We start from the raw sequence: 19756 nt of genomic DNA, 5'->3' as shown, positions 1-19756 counted from the left end.
CTATTGGCGGCTCCCCGCTGATTGCGCACGGCAGCCCCATGAGCCGCCTTTTCGCTCTGCGGCTCAAAAGGGTGCCGTGGAAGCGGTGGTCCAACGACAGAGTGCGCCTGCGTGAAATGTCACGCAGGCGCACTCCGTCATCGGGCCGTGCGCTGCTGCTCCCGGGGCGACGGAGCGAGCGGCAGCGCATGGGGGTGACAAGCGGTGGCCCCTCCCGCCACTCCCCACGCACCGCCGGTCACCCCGGGAGCAGCAGCGCTGCATGGACGGGGTCCTCGCTCGGCTGTGCGCTGTTGCTCCCGGGGTGACAGACGGAGCGACGGCGCGTGGGAGTGGCGGGAGGGGCCACCGCTTGTCACCCCCACCCTCCTGTCAACCGGGGCGTCCCGCCCCTACCGCCCCCCTAGCGATGCCCCTGCCTGCACCTCCATGGACAGCTGTGAGTCCAGAATGACTCCCAGGCTGCACACCTGCTCCTTCAGGGGCACAGTTACCCCATTCAGGACCAGGGAGTCCTCCACACCTGCCCACCTCCTGTTCCCCAGGATTCAACCTCAATCTGTTAGCCACCATCCATCCTCCAACCGCCTCCAGACACTCACACAAACAAACAAAACACTCAAATCAGTTTACAAAACAGAACAAAACAGTAAAATTATCAATAAGGAAAACTAACAATATTTTTATTACATATTTTGTGTGTTTTCCCTCCTAATCTTGAATATTGTGTGTGTGTGAACCACCATGAGATCTGCGGATGGATGGCGATATACAAAATAAATTTATGGAATAATTTAAAACTCCCCCCCCCAATAAAACAATAGACTAAAAACGGATTATTTCTAAACATATGCCGAAACAAAAGCGTTCCTTCCAGGCTCCATAAAGCCTCCAGGAACAAAATCACAACTTTAAAAAAACAACAACAACAACCCCACAATCAGCCATGCAAATTTGGCCTCTCAGCGCTCCTTAAAACATATATGTACAGTATTTTGAAACCCTCATTGCATTCCGCCCCCCCCCTCCATTCGAAGGCGTTGGTCGCTGCTTGCTCCTCTCGGCATCTGCACTACAAACACAAACCGGTTCCAAAACTAGTTCAGCTAGTCCGGGTCCGCTCTCTCTCTCCCAGGGAACTCTGGGAGTTGTAGTTCTGGCGGGGAACAGAGAGACTCCGGCGAAGAGAGGCGCCGCCTCTGGCGGAACTACAGTACCCGGGCTGCCTTGCAAGGGAAGCCACGACAGCTCCGAGTGCCTGGGTCGTCGTCTTTTTCCATGTTTCCCCGCTCGGTGCCGCGAAGTGTGTGGACGTGCTGGCGAGTCTCCTCCGCCTCCTTTCCTCGGAAGCAGCAGCCGGAGCCATTGCAACCGCGGGCGGCGAGGCTCCCTCCTCCTCCTCCTCCTCCTCGCGTTGCAAACGCGCTCCAGGACCGCGGAGCCTTTGCAGACGCGTCACTTTTGCAGAAACCGAACACCCACCAGCAGGTAGGGGGGTAAAAAAGAAAAAAGAAAAAGGTGCGTCTCTAGGACCTGACCGGAGTTGGGCGAAGTGTGAGTCATTCTGGCAGGTCGGGATGGCCCTGGAAGTGCATCAGAGTTTGGGGTGCTCTGCGGAATAATGCGAGTGGACCCCGCAACTCCCGTGATCGCGCGTTCTCACGTGCTTCTTCTTCTTTTCTTTTTTTTGCTTCCGCGCTGTTCCTGCTTCTCTTGCAGGTCTTGGGGCTTGGAGGTGGGTGGGTGGGTGCGGTGGATCGAGCGAGGAAACAGCAGCAAGTCCTCTGGACTTTGCAGAAAGAGAAATCTTTCAGATTGATAGAAATCCAGAAACAGGGGTTTCTCCCTCCCACTGAAACACAAGAAGCGGAGAAGGCGATTAGGGAGCTGAGATTCCCCCCCCCCCGGCCGCTTCCTGCTAAGAACGACTTGTTTGGGTTTTAAGTTAGGGCTGGGGAAAGTAGGGTGGTGGACGTTTTCCCTGGGGCTGTGTAAGCCGGTGGTGGAGTTGGGGAAGTTCCGCTTGTGAAATAAGCGCAACGTGATGGAACTAAGTGGAGCTTGTTTCTGAGAAGACAGCAATAAACTGGTGGGAGGCTTTGGGCTGGGGGTCGTTCCTGTTTATGCCTGCATAAATCCACCCGGATGAGGAACAGAAGGTTGAGAAGTCCTGGGCAAGAAGCGAGTTGCTTCTGCCCCTGGTTTCTTCAAATTCCCTAAAGAAAATTGAGATCAGTACTGCCACTCTGTCCCCTTTCCTCACTGAAGTTCCAATGTCTTTCTCGTTTTTTAGTCCTGGGGTCCTCAGTTGACACCCTCACCCCTGCCTCCCTCTGTGTGTGGCCTCAGCTGCACGATATTATTATTATTATTATTATTATTATTATTATTATTTACCTGCCCATCACCCCATGGTGGGTTTCATCGTTAAAGCACAACATAATAACTTACAATCAAGAGGGGTCCTAAAAATATACACCTCTAGTTGTCAAAAGCTACGATAAAGAGCCTTCACAGTACTTTAAACAATCATGGCTTCCCCCCCCAAAAAAAAAAATTCTGGGAGCTGTAGTTTGTTAAGGGTGCTGGAAGTGGTTAGGAGAACCCTGTCCCTCCCCCTCTTAGAGCTACGATTCCCAGAGTGGTTTAACAATCAGTTCCTCTTCCTAGGAACCTCTGCGAGCTGTAGTTCTGTAAGCTGTAGCTCTGTGAGGGGAATAGGGGTCTCCTCTAACAGCTCTCAGCACCCATAACAAACTACAGTTCCCAGGATTCTTTAGGGGAAGCCATGGTGGTTTTGTATGGTATGATACTGCTTTATTATTATTATTATTATTATTATTATTAAAATTTCTATACCAACCTTCATCCAAAAATCTCAGGGCGATTCACAAGATAATGTATAGGGCCCGAGTTCTGATTTATATTTTTAGCATGTCACTACTTTAATTATTGGGACGCGGGTGGCGCTGTGGTCTAAACCACTGACCCTTGGGCTTGCCGATCAGAAGGTCGGCGGTTTGAATCCCCGCGACGGGGTGAGCTCCCGTTGTTCGGTCCCTGCTCCTGCCAACCTAGCAGTTCGAAAGCACGTCAGAGTGCAAGTAGATAAATAGATACCACTCCGGCGGGAATGTAAATGGCGTTTCCATGCGCTGCTCTGCTTCGCCAGAAGCGGCTTAGTCATGCTGGCCACATGACCCGGAAGCTGTCTGCAGTCAAACGCCGGCTCCCTCGGCCTATAGAGCAAGATGAGCACGCAACCTCAGAGTCGTCCGCGACTGGACCTAATGGTCAGGGATATCTTTAATTATTTACTTTTAAGAGAGAGTTGCAGGTGGCATGAGAGAGGCAGTGTTGTCCTGGTGTGTGTGTGTGTGTGTGTGTGTGTGTGTGCATTGTTAGTTCCTTTTATTGTTCGGCTGTTCCTGCAGTAGACAGTCTCCAAATACGTTATGTTACATTTGCTACCGTGCTTTGATTTCCTTCTATCTCGGGACTGTTTCCCAAGCGGTGGCTCTTATTTTTAAAAGAAATCAACAAGGCGTTCGGAATCTGGTTTCAGCCACTTTCCTTGCTAGGCAGACACGACTTGCCCACTGTACTCCAAAAAGTATCAGGCAAGATTCCTGGCTGGGCTTCCAGTTAAGATCTCACCTGTTTTAAAGCAGCTGGACTGGTTGCCGGTTTATTTCCAGGCCCGATTTAAGATGCTCAAAATAGTGTTTAAAGCTCTAAATGCCTTCACACACACCCCAACTATCTGGAAGTCCGTCTTCCTTTCCTGGAGTCCTTCCCGGGTGCCCCCCTGGCATTTCCTCCACCCTCAGTGGGTGGCAGCCTGGGAGAGGGCACTCTCTGTGGCAACCTCTAAGTCAAGGCATAGGCAAACTCCGGCCCTCCAGATGTTTGGGACTACAATTCCCATCATCCCTAGCTAACAGGACCAGTGGTCAGGGATGATGGGAATTGTAGTCCCAAACATCTGGAGGGCTGGAGTTTGCCTATGCCTGCTCTAAGTTGTAGGGGTCTCTCCCCACAGAGTGGCACCTCTACTGCACAGTTTCTGGTGGAGGCTAAAGACATAGCTCTCTACCCTTGCTTTTGAGGTGTCCATTTTTAGCGCTGCCTTATTTTTGTGACTATAAAACTGTTTTTAATATTGCAGTTTGCTGTTGCAATTCTTCCCCAGGCCCTTAGGGTGAAGGGTGGGCAAGGAATAATAATGCCAACCGCAGAGACAGGCTCTCAGCACAGAAAATAATCTCTCCTGAGATTCGGAGGTGGGATCTGTCGTTGCTCAACTATATGTATACACACAGTCTCTGTCCCCAACTCCACCAGCTGGGATCTCTGTTCAAACTGGTTTTTCAGGTTTTAATGGTGCTTCTGACGCAGGACCCAGGGAGGAAAAATCCACCCTGAAATTGCTGTGGTCGGGTGTCCCGGAAGGCTCAGAGCAGCTTCCGAAACCTGGTGGCCCTCTCAGGGGTGCTGTAGTTGCGTCCCTGTATTGTAGGTCCTGTATGGAGCAGCGGGGTTGGGCTAGAGGACCTCTTAGGATCCCCTTCCACCGGAAAATTGCTGGAAGCTAGACAAGAACTTGGTTGTTTCTCTCCAACAAGAGCAGTAACAGGAAATGCCTGACTTCACCCAGACACAACTAATGACTGCCAAACTACATAATGGCACATTATTAGCCCATCAGGCAAATTAAGTGGCTCTTGGCAGCACTTTTGGTTTCTGCCTTTGGCACGGTAGCCTGAATTTTATATACATACAGCATATGAGTGTTTGTGTGAATGGCAGGCCGATGAGTCTAGTGGAGGGTAGGCTGGGTGCCCAACTCCCAATTTCTGAGCTTGGGCTTCAGCCATAATGACGCTGGATCTGTTTGCCAGGTTGTTGGGGCTACATTTTGGCTCTGGCGGGGCTAGAACTTGGCCTTCGTGGACCAACTTTGACAAGTGGCCGGGGCTCTGTCACCTGATGCCACATCTGGGGATCATTGGATCTGGACTGTTTTCACACACTAATGCCCCATCCTGTAGAAATCTATCAGTTATATTTTATCTGCTGCGCATTCAGAATGAATTTCTGGAGCCAAGATGCTTTTTCCGTGCAGCCTGAGAAGGAACAGTCACCATTAAGAAAAAGAGGTTAGAATAGGCCAATATATATATGTGGACTTTCCCAGGATCAAGTGACTTTCCTTCTTTAAGTTCTCAAAGCTCTTAGCCGAGTTCAAGGTTGTCATCTGAACTTGCCAGATGTTTAACTGATAATCAACCACAGTCGGTTCAAGAGAAGATGGCAAGTTTGGCAGGAAGATTCCAGGACAATCAATATTATATTTTGGGCATGATTCACGTTCTTATGTAGCTGCATCATTTTATACTTTTTTAAAAAAAGAATTTATTAAATTTTTAACAATAAAACAAAATACAAAACACTACAACAAAAACTACAAAATTACAAAAAATACAAAAATCATAACAAACAAACACTTATCCAACTATTCTTATCTTATTCCTAACATTGTTTTGGGACCTCCTCACATCCTCTCTTCTGCGTTCATTTCTAATTATCTTTAGTAACTTTATAACATTATAAAATCTTCCTTCTCAACTAATCTTAATCTTAAAAACCATAATCATCATTTACCTATAATCTTAATCCTAATAAAAATAAACATAACACATTTCTAACTACTTCTTATATCCTATCTTAAAATAGCTTCTGACATTGCTGTAACCTTATATATCCTCTGATTTTAATTTCAAATGTCTATCTTTTCACGTCGTTTCAAATAGTCTTTGAATTTCTTCCAATCCTCCTGCACCGTTTCTTCCCTCTGGTCTCGGAGTTTCGCGGTCAGTTCTGCGAGTTCCATATACTCAATCAACTTCATCTTTTATACTTTCTGGCTGCCCCATGATCATATTATAAAGCAGTTGTGTTCTATGTTATAAATCAAACACTGCTAGAAGTTGTTGCATCCCCAATGTATTTCTTATCAATAAAATATTTTGTGGTACATGCAAACAAATTTTCATTCTGAAAGTGTGGCCCAGAGAAGAAAGTTTGAGAAATGCTGGTCTATAGCAACTAAGATAAGCAATGCGATAAACATCCGTAGTTTAAAATGGAACCAATTCACAGACAGTTACACCGGGTATAACAGAACGAGCTAACCAGAGCCAAAGGCCCCAGGGGGAAAAAATGACAAATTTTAAAGAGAGATTTGAACATATGGAGTGAGAGGGTAACTACACACCACTGCTTCCTGGAAGGTGATTCCAAGCATACGGAGCAGGAAAATGAAAAGGACCAAGACACACTGGAGAACAAGGAACTCCTTTTTTTTGCCACTTACTGTTTATTCAGAAAATGTATATACCGCTTAACAAAAATCTGCAGCTGATTTACAGAAAAAAGAATCAAAGTACAATAAGATATGCACAAAGTTCAGAAGACAATTAATACATTTCGAATGCAACATTTAAAACAACCACTGAACAAGGTAGCGCTCTCAAACATCTCCAATAGGCCTGAGTAAACAACCAAGCTTTTAGGAGACTTTTTCCCCCTTCCCCCTCCCCTCCCACCCTCCCCTCTGGACAGACCTTCGTTCTTCAGATCTTTATCTGTGTACACAATCTGTTCATTCGAGCTTGTATGTTTGGGTTGGCTTCACCCCTTTCTATCCAATTCCTGTAAAATGCCCATTTATTTGTAATTCTTTGGCATTTATTTTCCCAACTATCCTCTGCTGCTATCTGTGCAAATATTTCAGATTGTACGTATTCAAAAAACATAATCATTCCCATTTCCCATTTAGCCTTTTCTTTCCATCCCAGTGCAATAACTGCCATTCCGGCTAGAATCATAATCTTATACAGCTCTTGCATATTACTTTTTACTTTTTACTCCTGAATGAGTTAGAAGCACAGAATCAGGAAAAAACAACAACAGCGCAACCAGGCTTTGGCTTCGACCATGTTGCAGCACTGAGTGCTCCCAAATGATTCACCGTTTCCTCTGCTTTCCCCCTACATGTCACAGTTCCTTGGTCGAAACCGTGGGCGGAGAAATTTGGCCCCTGTTTATTTCTCTGGATGGTGGTGACTCTTGAGCCCAACAGTGGTGGGACTTCATCAGGGAGCCGTTTTGGACCAGAACAACTTTCATGCAGAACAGCTTTGCAACGATGGCCTTGCTGGGTAAGAACCCCCAAATCCTGCCCTCTCCCTCCCTGCCCCCCCCAACCTTCAATCCAGTAATGATGGAATTGTTTTTAACGTGGGCTCCTGGTGAAGCAGTGGATAACGTCTCCCTAGCCAATGATGGGTGGAGTGGCCAACTGATCTGGGCCTTGCTGCTCTTCTGCTCCTTCCTGCGCAGGGTTGCCTGTTGACGAGCCAGAGCTGATCTGCAAGATTGAGTCCGAGGAAGAGCCGTGGATCCCAAGCGAGCAAGCCGCGAGAGGGAGGCGGATCCTGCCTGGAAGCAAGTTAGGTGAGGGGCCAACTCCACCTGGAAGGGCTAGGGCAGGCACAGGCAAACGCCGGCCCTCCAGATGTTTGGGACTACAGTTCCCATCATCCCCAGCTAACAGGACCAGTAGTCAGGGATGATGGGAATTGTAGTCCCAAACATCTGGAGGGCCGGAGTTTGCCTATGCCTTGGCTAGGGCATGCCATCTAACCAGGAGGTCTACTCTCTCTTGCTATAGTTTTTATTAAACTTTCTGTTTTATAATTTAGAATACTCATTTCTTTCCCTGGTTCATTTTGCATATCATAAATCCCTGCATATTTTACATAAACGAAACCATTCGGTATTCCATTATTACATCCACCAAAACTTGTTGACACTGTTGAATTTATCTTAATGCTGTCAGCGTTTTCAGGTGTACACAATTCCCCCCCTCATCTATTGAATAAACATTTTCCAATCTTCTTTAAACAAATGTTTTTCTTGTAATCTTATTCTATATGTTAGATCCGCAAGCTGCGCATATTCCATCAATTTAAGCTGCCATTCTTCTTTAGTTGGGACTTTGCTCACTTTCAATTTTTGGGCTAACAAAACACAAGCCGCAGTAGCCTTCCTCATTCAAAGCATCAAAGAAGAATCAAAGAATTGTGGAGTTTGAAGGAACCACGAGGGTCGTCTAGTCCAACCCCATGCAATGCATGAATTTCTTGCCCAATGTGGGGCTCGAACCCACAGCCCTGAGATTAACAGTCTCATGCTCTCCCGACTGAGCTATCCCAGGGGATTCGTGCATTGTGTGCCTCAAGCCTGGCTGTACAGCAGAGTCCATTTGAGCAATGCTGAGAACCTTCTAGTTTCTTAGTTTCAGATCTAGTGCAGTCCTTATTTTTGTTGATACCTCCCTCTGTTTCAAGAGTTTAAAAATTCTTGTACAGTGGTACCTCGAGTTACAAACACCTCAGGTTACAAACTCTGCTAACCTGGAAGAGTTATCTCGAGTTAAGAACTTTGCCCCAGGATGAGAACGGAAATTGTGTGCCGGCGGCGCAGCAGCAGCAGCAAGAGGCCCCATTAGCAAAAGCATGCCTCTAATTAAGAACAGTTTCAGGTTAAGAACGGACACCCGGAACGAATTAAGTTCGAAACTTGAGGCACCACTGTAATTGCGATGCCTCAGGACACACATGCAAAAAAAGATAATTAAATTTTCTTAGCTCTTTTCTCCCCACCCTGTTCTGTCTGATTTAACCTTTCTCTTTCTCTCTTCACCTCCCTCCCACTTGGCTTCACCTCCCTCCCACTTGGCTTTCCAGCCGTCGAAATGCCCGAGCCGGCCATCGCCCCCTACAGGCAGTATCGTGGCACCACGTGGACCTACCCCGAGATCATAGACCTGTTGGTCATTTGGCGCGAGCGGGAGATCCAGCAGGAGCTGCAGCGGAGCCACCGGAACATCGAGACTTTCCAAGTGGTGGCCGGCAAGATGGCGCAGAGAGGCCACAAGCGCTCTGCCCTGGAGTGCCGCTCCAAGATCAAGACTCTGAAGAGGGACTACCGGATAGCCAAGGCCAACAACTCCCCGGGGAAAGGACATTTGGCCTGGCTCTTTTATGACCAGCTCGACCACCTGTTGGCCAACGAGGCAGACGTCCCGCCCCCGGAGGCGCTGCCCGCCTTGAGCCGGCGCGGAGCATCTGTCGCCGACTCGATGTCCCAGTGCTCCACCGAGGAGGAAGCTGCGGCGGAGGGGGCCAAAGCGGGCAGCCAGGAGATGCTGGCTCTAAGGACGCAGTCGCCCCCCCAGGTCCCCAGCCTGGGGGGTGGCTTCCCTGTACAGTACATAAAGGAGGAAGCCCCCGACGAAATGCCCGTGACGTCTCCCATGGGTCAGTGGCGGCATTTGGTGTCTGAGGAGAGCCCTATGGAATGAGGTTTTCAAAATAGCCTTTACAAAAAACAGAATCCCTGGGAGACAGTGTCTTTCATTTTACTTTACTTCATTTAGATTCTGCCTTTTCTTCCAAGGAGGCTGAGGTAGCGCACGTGGTTGTCCTCCTCATTTAATCCCCCACAACAACCCTGCGAGGTAGGTTAGGCTGAGAGCCTGTGAGTAGTCCAAGGTCAAGGTCATTGAGCTTCATGGCAGAGTGCAGATTTGAACCCAGGTCTCAGTGCTTTTCTTGTAGGGGAAAAAAGTGCCGGTACTCACCATGAGGTCGTTGCAGTAAATGCCACACTTTTAGCCAGTTCTTTTTGTCTAGGGAAAAAGGATGCGAGTACGGCGCTGTGGTCTAAACCGCTGAGCCTGTTGAGCTTGCCGATCAGAAGGTTGGCGGTTCAAATCTGCACAATGGGGTGAGCTTCCGCTGCTCGGTCCCAGCTCCTGCCAACCTAGCAGTTCGAAAGCACACCAGTGCAAGTAGATAAATAGGTACCACTGCAGCGGGAAGATAAACGGCGTTTCCATGCTCTCTGGCATCCATCACGGTGTTCCGTTGCACCGGAAGCAGTTTAGTCCTGCTGGCCACATGACCCGGAAAGCTGTCTGTGGAAAAACGCCGGCTCCCTCAGTCTGAAAGCGAGATGAGTGCCACAACCCCATTGTCACCTTTGACTGGACTTAACCGTCCAGGGGTCCTTTACCTTTACCCTTGAGTACCCCCAGAAAGAAAAAAAGCACGGCCTGGTCTCCCAGGTCTTAGTCTGACACTCTTACCATCTGGCTTTAATGTGTGTTCCACCTTTCACTCAAGAAGCACTGATATCCAATGCTGAAATTAGAGGTGTTAAATAACCCATCCTACACTGAGTTTTGAATGCTAATAGCTGAAATTCCTTCATTGCTCAGGAATCCTCCTAACTGCAGTTCTGAGATTCTGCGAGCATGGCTAACTTTGGCTATTATTATTATTATTATTATTATTATTATTATTAATTCATTTATACCCCGCCCATCTGGCTGGGTTTCCCAAGCCACTCTAGGCAGCTTCCAAGACATAAAAAACATAAACATTAATAGTAACAATCTGATCCAATATAAAAGTCGCAATAACTTTAAAATAAACAACTTCCATCAAACAAAGCAACGTTCAACAATCCGTCAGAATTTAATAGTAAAACAGTGAAATTAAACATCAGCAAATAGTAATTAAACAGTTCAACCACAATAAAGGATTGCCAGTCTACAATCAATAAAAGTAACAGCAAATCACGATGAATAAAATACTGCAAAACAAACAAAAACCATGTAAAATGCTCAAATTGAGAAACTAAGAAGCACAACACCGTGACGGCAGGGTTCGAATCCCCAGGAAGCTCACGAAGTTTTGGCGAAGATAAAATTGGGAGGTGGGGTGACAACCATGTGCTGCCTGGAGCTCCTTGAAGAAAAGTAGGGTGTGTGTGTATATCCTCTCCTTTGCTGCAGTCGTTCTAAGCATGTAGATCCAAGCGGATGGTTTTGTTTTGGTGTGCCCCTTGGCTTTCATCCCTCTCCCATAATGCACTGCTGCTTGGCCACTGTGTTGCTGGTGGTGCACATTAGCTACCATGAGATGTACAGGGACGCGGGTGGCGCAGCGGTCTAAACCACTGAGCCTCTTGGGCTTGCCAATCGGAAGGTCGGCGGTTCGAATCCCCGCGATGGAGTGAGCTCCCGTTGCTCTGTCCCAGCTCCTGCCAACCTAGCAGTCCGAAAGCACGCCAGTGCAAGTAGGTACCGCGGGAAGGTAAACAGCGTTCACGTACGCTCTGGTTTCTGAAGAAGTGTGCATGCACACGAAAGCTCATACCAGGAACAAACTCAGTTGGTCTCTAAGGTGCTACTAGAAAGAATTTTCGATTTTGTTTTGACTATGGCAGACCAACACGGCTACCCACCTGTAACTGGAGCTCTGGTTTCCGTCATGGTGTCCTGTTCTGCCAAAAGCGGTTTAGTCATCACCTGGAAAGCTGTCTGCATGGACAAATGCTGGCTCCCTCGGCCTGAAAGCGAGATGAGCACCACAACCCCATAGTCGCCTTTGACTGGACTTCACTGTCCAGGGGCCCTTTACCTTTACCTTTTACCATGAGATGTAGTGACAGCCGGCCAGCTTAGACGAGTTTACTGGAGAAATTCACGGAGGATAAAAAACACACCAGTGACTCACGATGGCTCCGTAATACCTCCAGCGTTACAGACAGTCATATCCAAAGTAGCGATAAAATCTTGCAAGGGCAGAGCTGCTTCCGCTTGTGCAGTGAGACTTCCCACCCCCACGGTGTGATCCCTAAATCTGTTCTGGGATTGCCTCCAAGCCTCCAGAGCAGATTTGGGGAGGGCATGAAGCAGCATGTGCTCTGCAGGAGGCGAGAGGGAGCATCAGCGCACATCCTTCCTCTCATGCAGTTGTTTAGTTATGGGATGTTTAGTCGGAATCTCCTTTCTTGCAACTTGAATCATTGGTTTTGGTCCTACCCTCTAAAGCGGGAGGGGGGAAAAGCTTGCTCCATCCTCCATGTGACAGCCCTTGAAGATGGATATCCTGTCTCCTCTCTTCCAGGCTAAACATACCCATCTGCTTCAACTGGTCCTCATAAGGCTTGGTTGTCTTTGGCTGCCAGCATAGTGCTTGAGGAAAAGACTGTTACGTTCTTGAACTCGATAATCAAAATGCAAGGGCTGGGTTAATTTCCAAGGGATTGCTGTGTGTTTTGAATATGATGGATCATTTCATTCTTACGCTTTCTGCATTCACCAGTGTGGTGTAGTGGTTAAGAGTGGTAGACTCGTAATCTGGGGAACCGGGTTTGTGTCTCCACTCCTCCACATGCAGCTGCTGGGTGACCTTGGGCTAGTCACACTTCTCTGAAGTCTCTCAGCCCCACTCACCTCACAGAGTGTTTGTTGTGGGGGAGGAAGGGAAAGGAGATTGTTAGCCGCTTTGAGACTCCTTCGGGTAGTGATAAAGCGGGATATCAAATCCAAACTCTTCTTCTTCTTCTTCTTCACACATCTGCCCCCAAGCATTTCCTCAGCCCATTCTGCACAACAATATGCATATGTTGTGTAGCCTGCAAGTGGTTTGTGATACAATAGAGCAGAAACGGAGTGGGGGAGGGGTAGGGTCGTTGCTGTGAAAGGCCAGCTATGCTCCTGAAATTAATCAATGTTATGTCTGTCTTCAGGAATAGCAGAAGCCAGCAGTCCAGCTCCTCCTCTTCTGTCTACTCCCTGCGATAAACCGAGCAGCTCTGCCTCAACAGTAGGTAAGAACAGAACGAAACAATTCATGAGGTTAATCTTTTGAATGGCTGGATGTAAATTAGATGCTCGCCTGGGGCAAAGAAGAATCATTTCTAATAGGTGGAGTTATGTTAATAGGTAGCCGTATTAATTTATGAATCACTTTTTACATACTGTCTCAAGGCAATTTGCAGGCAGGCCACAGAAGGAGCAGAACACACATACACACACACACAAGCTTTTAAAAGCAGCACCAAAAACCAACCTTTGAAAAAGCTGACGTTGTCATTTTGTATTGTTAAACCTAAGGCCGTTTCTTCCAGGTGGAAAATTGTGTCGAAACAGATTCGTCTTCAGTGTTTCCAGAAATGTCATTCATTTCCAGAAAGTACTGATAGCAAGTGCTTGTCTCGTGTCCACAGGGACGCTGTTCGAGGGAACAGCCTTGCAAGTTTTTCTGCAAATGTCACTCGCACATGGTCATCTGCAGGAGCTTGTCAGCCCACACAAAACTAAGTTAAAACAAAACAAAACAAAAAATTCCTTCCAGTAGCACCTTAGAGACCAACTACCGGTAAGTTTGTTCTTGGTATGAGCTTTCGTGTGCAAGAACAAACTTAGTTGGTCTCTAAGGTGCTACTGGAAGGAATTTTTAATTTTTAATTTTGTTTTGACTATGGCAGACCAACACGGCTACCTACCTGTTACTAAAACTATGTTAGTCATTTGCAGCCCACAAGCCAAAGCATAACTCTTCCCTGTTGGGTTACCGGGAGGCATTTTTCTTTCTTGCCACAAGCAACCTGGCAGGTAGGTAGGTACCAACAAGCCGACTCGCAAGGGATGGATAGGAGCCAACACGCTTGCCTTTACTTTGCACTGTGGCTCAGTTGAACCAACCCACGGTAGAGAGAACTTACAGATCCATATTCCAAAAAATGACACAACACAAAAGGAAAATAGGAGGAGGAAGGAAGAGGGGAAGAAGCAAACTCATGCACTGCTTCTTCAAGTTAACACTGAAAATCCGAATCATGTTGACTCAGAAAGTCCCACTTTGTTCAACGGGACTCGCTGTTGAGGAAGTGAGTTCTCAGCATGGTTTTCTTTCGTGCTTTTCAGACGGGGCCATAACCCCCTCCCCAAGTCCCTTGCCTGACCCCGCCAGGTCGTACGCCGCAGAGCGCCTCGCCAACATCCGGAAGCGGAAGAGGAAAAACAGGCAGAATCTGGCACTGGAAATCACCCATGCGGCCGACAGGAGGGTGCAGACGGCCACCGACCGGATCCTGGCGGCCCTGGGCGAGTACGTGAAGGCCGATCTGGAGGAGCGGGAGCGGGACCGCGTGGACACTGAACAGATCATTGCGCTCATGAACCGCCAGACGGAACTACTAGAGTCGCTCGTGCGAAAGCAGGCAGAGGCACAGGCTCCCCCGGCCCCGGCCTTAACCCGGCAGGCCCGGCTACCCCGGCTCGGGCAGCCCGGTCATACGGCAGACGCTTCTCCCTTGCGCTTGGGGTCCGCCAGGCGGCACATGGCGCGGGCGAGGTACCGGAGGTGACTCCTGAGACGGGTGTGGCGGCGCTCTTTGGCAGTAGTTCCGTTAGCGTGCGGGGCATCCGGGCTGCGTTTGTAACGGGTTGTAGTTTTCTTTTTCAGGAATTTAAAAAAACCTTTTTGCAGTTAATGATTTTGGCGGGCCAGTTGTGTAATTAGGAAGGGGGGTGGGATAAAAGTTGGAGGGTGGGGTTCTTTCCCCGCTCCCCTTTCTTTCCCCACATTACTAGTCCTGGTAAATAAGGGGGGGGGGGTTGAATGTTGTAGCACAGAGACTCAGGTGCCACTCAACACAAAAGCATTTTGTGCCACCCTCATATTTCTCTCTCTGTATGTATACACACAAACACACACCCATATATACCGTATTTTTCCGCCCCCATGTATAAGCCACCCCCTTCCGTCTATAAGACGCCCCAATCAACAGTACACCTTCGGCACTATCTGTGTATAAGACGCCCCCTAATTTTTGACATTATTTTTTTTAGGGAAAAAACCTAGTTTTATACATGGAAATATACGGTATGTCACATATCTGGGACCATAGGGTGAAGGTTTTTTGTTGGCATCTGTCTGTCTCGGGAGACAATGGAGAAGTGCGCCTTTTGGGGCAAAGTCAAACTGTTGGAGAGTCCCAGCACCTGCTGTGGCTGTAGAGGTTGATACAGGAGAGACATGTTTTGTTGCAGCTGGGGCAAAATAAGGCATCCGGTTGTGCTGCTGCAGATGTACCATGGCACATCTTCTCTCTCTGCTCCTCCAGTGGTCATTCCTCCTCTGGTCACTGCTGCAGATACACGACCTGTCTGTCTCCAGGCATATATTTACAATGATGGATGATGGCCTGGAGACCATGGATAGAGAAAAGTTGGTGGCAGCGTCTTCGGTGACATCGCAAAGGATCTCAGATGCACCTCTAGGTGAACACAAAATGCATAATAAAGCAGGAACAAAACAGCCCCTCCCACAATCTGTCTGAGTGGGTGGGAGCCAGCATATATAAATTTACAGGCAATTTCTTCAACGTATGGTTCCTCTATGCTGCTTCTACTGTGGGATCCATATGCAGGAAGTTGTAAGCCCCATGCTGGAGAATGACTGGCTAGGATAGGTTAAAAGAATAAATCTACAGGCAATTTCTTCAACGTATGGTTCCTCTATGCTGCTTCTACTGTGGGATCCATATGCAGGAAGTTGTAAGCCCCATGCTGGAGAATGACTGGCTAGGATAGGTTAAAAGAATAAGCTGGCATTTTAAATAACCCCCAGCCATTGGCTAAGCTGCTGCAACATCATGGAATATTGTCGAGTATTCCAAGTGAAGAAGGGGAAGTGATACAGTTACATACTGTTGACAAATCGCTTGGGAAGGAAATGAAGAATGGATTGGGCTGGAAGTAAACTCTCTGCGTATGTGTGTGTTGATAAGAGGGGTGGCAGTATTAGAACTGGGTGGTGGAAGGGAGCCCAGAGGACAGAAGGATAAAGTGCAGGATGGCTGAAAGATGGAGATGAAAGCAAGCAGCAATGGATAAGGGCGCAATGGGTCGGTGCCCCTGGATGTTAACCAGAAGGTTGGTGTTTTGAGCCCACCCAGGGATGGCTGTGGGCAAGATTCCTGCATTGCAGGGGGTTGGACTAGATGACCTATGGGGTACCCTTCCAACTCTTATGATTCTATGGGGGGGGGAGAAGACGACACTGGGAGGCAGGGTTGAGCAAGGTTGCTGTGGGGACGAGGAGGAGGATGGACAAGGCAGGAAAATGGGTTCTGGGGTGGCCTTTCTGCAAGCTGTTCAGGGGAGGTGCTACATCAAAGAAGTGGTAATTTTGCAGTGAACGTGCACCCCCTTGCCCAGCAGTCTCCCACTGCCGGCGCCAGGGATGCGCGTTCCACTCGTGTCTGTTTTGGACCAGCCTCCCAGGCTGCCCCCAAAACTCCTCCTCTCGGTTTGCTGCCACCACCCTTTTTGTTCCAAACTCGGCTGCGTTCCCAGGACAGAGATAAAAGGGAATCCCGGTCCCATACCGGCAACGCAACTGCCTTTGCTCAATGGAGCCACAGATCAAAACCTTTTCCCCAGTAGCATGGATTTAAGCGGCAGGCACTGGTTTAGCCAAGCAGCAACTTAAAAAGGTAAAGGGACCCCTGACCATCAGGTCCAGTCGTGTCCGACTTTGGGGTTGCGGCGCTCATCTCGCTCTATAGGCCAAGGGAGCCGGCGTTTGTCCGCAGACAGCTTCCGGGTCATGTGGCCAGCATGACAAAGCCGCTTCTGGCGAACCAGAGCAGCACACGGAAACGCCGTTTACCTTCCCGCTGGAACGGTACCTATTTATCTACTTGCACTTTGATGTACTTTCGAACTGCTAGGTGGGCAGGAGCTGGGACCGAGCAACGGGAGCTCACCCCGTGGCAGGGATTCGAACTGCCGACCTTCTGATCAGCAAGCCCTAGACTCTGTGGTTTAACCCACAGCGCCACCTGGATGAACAAAACACAGAACAATTATTCCTTTATGTATTTATTAAAAGAATACTGAAAATAACACAGTTCATGGTTCCCATATAACAGATACAAGCAAAGAAAATAAAAACACCAAGTACACTAACTCAGAAACTTAATCTCCTAATGGCATGGACCTCTCTAGCCAGAATCTGCATTAAAAAAGCAGGTAACTCTTAGGCGTCTGCCCTTGATGGGTTAGCATGTTGGTAATAGCTTATCCCTGCTGGAGCTCATTTGCTTCACAAAGGGGCCAGGTAATTAAAGGATTTTCCCCACGTGGAGTCCCGATTTTCCACCAGTTAGCTAGGACCCTCTCGCCCTAATTAGCCAATCCCTATCCTTTGGTCATTCCTCTTCAGCTGTCAAAAGAAGAGACAGCTGTAGCCTTTTGATGTTACCTCCCTAAATTTCTCATAGCAGCTAACGATGTCCAGCTGCCCCCGGAACCCGTAATCAGGGCATCAAGGCTATATGGTTCACATGTGAGCTTCACACTCCCTAGCGGAATAGCTGGTTGTAAAAGGGTTTAAAGATAACGCTTTGAATTCCTGACCAAGGCCAGTCCCAGGCCATTCCCATCAGCCTACTCTCCCAACTCCCAGAATACCTTGCTCTCTCACTACAGATTTGTCCTTGGCAAAAGCTTTGGAGGTGGCAGCGGGGGGGGGGGGGGTTAAGACGTGTCTGCCTGGCTGGGTCTGTTTGCGTGAAGAGGGCTCTTGTTGACCCACCTGGCCTCTTCTTTGAGAATGGCCTGGAGCAACTTTTGTTTTCTGGGATGCAAGAACCAGCTGTTCCTACCTAGACACAATATAACAAACAGCCTCCACACTGGGGCGGGGCGGGCCTTGAACCATGAATCACGCAGACCCAAACAACCCCGCCCTCCTTCCTTGTTACCATTTCTCTTCTAAGTATTACTGCGTAAGCGTTTCTGTACTGGGAATTCAGACACAAAGCTTCACACACACCCCAAGGCTGCCAGGTGACATGGCACTACAAGACCCATCATCCCTAAGGGGTGGGGGGTTGGAAGTCCAGTAACATCCCAAAGGCTACAGGTAGCGGAGAATTCATCTCCCATGAGACAGTGATGGGATGATTGGTGGGAGAATTCCTCGCAGAGCTAAACATTTCTGCTGCAGCCAGTTGAAAGCCAATCAGGTGTGTTACTTGGTCCCTGTGAGCTTCGGGAGACTTGAAAAGAGGAGAGTGAGAAGGAGATAGGATAGCCACCTTCCAATATCTCAAGGGCTATCACATGGTAGATGGAGAAAGCTCCTTCTTTCCTCTCCGGAGGGCAGGATTTGAACCAATGGCCTTCAAGTTACAAGAAAAGTGATTCCGACTAAACATCAGGACGGTCAGAGCTGCTCAAAAGTGGAATGGACACTCCTTTGTAAGGTGGTGGACTCTCCTTCCTTGGGGGTTATTTAAGCAGAAGTTGGGTGGCCATCCATCATGGATATACAGTTCTACCTTGGATTCCAAACGCCTTGTGAGTCGGAACGTTTTGGTTCCCGAACGCCGCAAACCGGTTCCGGTTTGCGAACGTTCGTTGGAACCCAAACGTCCGACGCGGCTTCCGGTTGCTGAAGAAACTTCCTGCAGCCAGTCGGAAGCTGCGCCTTGGTTTCCGAAAGTTTTGGAAATCGAACAGACTCCGTTCGACTTCTGAGGTACCACTGTACTTCAGTTGAGAATCCGGCATTGCAGAGGGTTGGGTTAGATTACCCTCCGGTTCTCTTCCATCTCTACAGTTTTATGATTCCAAGAAAGAGTGTACGGGGGGGGGGGGGTAAAGTCAAACCGCTGGAGAGTCACAGCACCTACCATGGCTGTAGAGACTGATGTAGGAGAGACATGTTTTGTTGCAGGTGGGGCAGATGATGGCGTCTGCAGTGCTACCTCTGGTTAAGTACTTAATTCGTTCCGGAGGTCCGTTCTTAACCTGAAACTGTTCTTAACCTGAAGCACCACTTTAGCTAATGGGACCTCCTGCTGCCGCTGCGCCGCCAGAGCACGATTTCTGTTCTTATCCTGAAGCAAAGTTCTTAACCTGAAGCATTATTTCTGGGTTAGTGGAGTCTGTAACCTGAAGCGTATGTAACCCGACGTACCACTGTAGTTGTGCCACTGCCGATGTCCCATGGTGTTTCTTCTCTGGGCTCCACCCAGCGGTCATTTCCCCCTCTGGTCACTCCTGTGGATGCCTGACCTGTCTGAGCAGGCCAGGCTGATTCTTGACCAAGTTGATCACCCTGTGTGCCCTGCACCCATGGCAGTCCCGGGGTCTGGAGGAACTGCATGAAGTTTGAAGGAGCCAGAGTCTCCTGGACACAGGTGCCGGCTAACTGGGTGCCCGAGCACCCACAAAATTCCCCAGGCACCCACAAATTTCGGCCCCAAGGCCATGCATGCTGCATGGCACCCATGGCCCCGGGCACCCACGGTCATGGGGCCAACCCCTGGTGCCAGGGCACAGTCATGATGCCTTAGTAGCAGGAAGAACTGCATCGCAGGCAGGGCCGGATTTAGATCTGATGAGGCCCTAAGCTACTGAAGGTAATGGGGCCCTTTATATGTCCAGCTGTGCTTTGTCAACAACAAATTGTTGCTGTTTTTTGTTGTTGAAAATATGCTATATTAATAGGTATCTAAAACTATTTGCACGTGTTGCCATGCAACCAGTCCATGCAGAATGTAGGCACCCTATATATAGAAATGAGCAAACCTGTGATACTTTAGGGGGCAGGCTAGCAGGCGGGGCCCATCACTTAGATCCTAGGAGCCTACACAACACAAAACACTGTTACTATATGTAGGTTTTATTTTATTTGTTTTTTATCTTATATTTTGGAAATGTACATCCAGGTTTTTTCCCCTTTTAAATTTTTTTGGGGCCCCCAAGAGAGTGGGGCCCTAAACTATAGCTTGTTTAGCTTATACGTAAATCCGG

General features: G+C 48.5%; 1 protein-coding gene across 1 annotated transcript; it reads left to right on the top strand.

The window, feature by feature from the left end:
• Positions 1 to 1252: 1252 nt before the first annotated feature.
• Positions 1253 to 14418, top strand: LOC117042047. Its single transcript, XM_033141503.1, has 6 exons — positions 1253 to 1488; positions 7066 to 7223; positions 7405 to 7518; positions 8814 to 9386; positions 12670 to 12750; positions 13850 to 14418. The coding sequence occupies exons 2-6, from the start codon at positions 7190 to 7192 to the stop codon at positions 14290 to 14292; spliced, it is 1245 nt and encodes a 414-aa protein (XP_032997394.1). The 5' UTR covers positions 1253 to 1488; positions 7066 to 7189; the 3' UTR covers positions 14293 to 14418.
• Positions 14419 to 19756: the final 5338 nt, after the last annotated feature.

This window comes from Lacerta agilis, chromosome 2 (genome assembly GCF_009819535.1).
Source record: "Lacerta agilis isolate rLacAgi1 chromosome 2, rLacAgi1.pri, whole genome shotgun sequence".
NCBI lineage: Eukaryota > Metazoa > Chordata > Lepidosauria > Squamata > Lacertidae > Lacerta > Lacerta agilis.
The sequence above is the reverse complement of the archived record's forward strand: the minus strand, read 5'-3'. Positions and strand labels throughout refer to the sequence as shown.

Bases quoted from the DNA above. Each gene is read 5' to 3' on its own strand.
- LOC117042047 (XM_033141503.1), top strand. From the start codon at position 7,190: ATGCAGAACAGCTTTGCAACGATGGCCTTGCTGG. The intron at 7,224-7,404 runs GTAAGAACCCCC...CTTCCTGCGCAG, and splicing joins TGCAACGATGGCCTTGCTGG to GGTTGCCTGTTGACGAGCCA. The intron at 7,519-8,813 runs GTGAGGGGCCAA...TTGGCTTTCCAG, and splicing joins CCTGCCTGGAAGCAAGTTAG to CCGTCGAAATGCCCGAGCCG.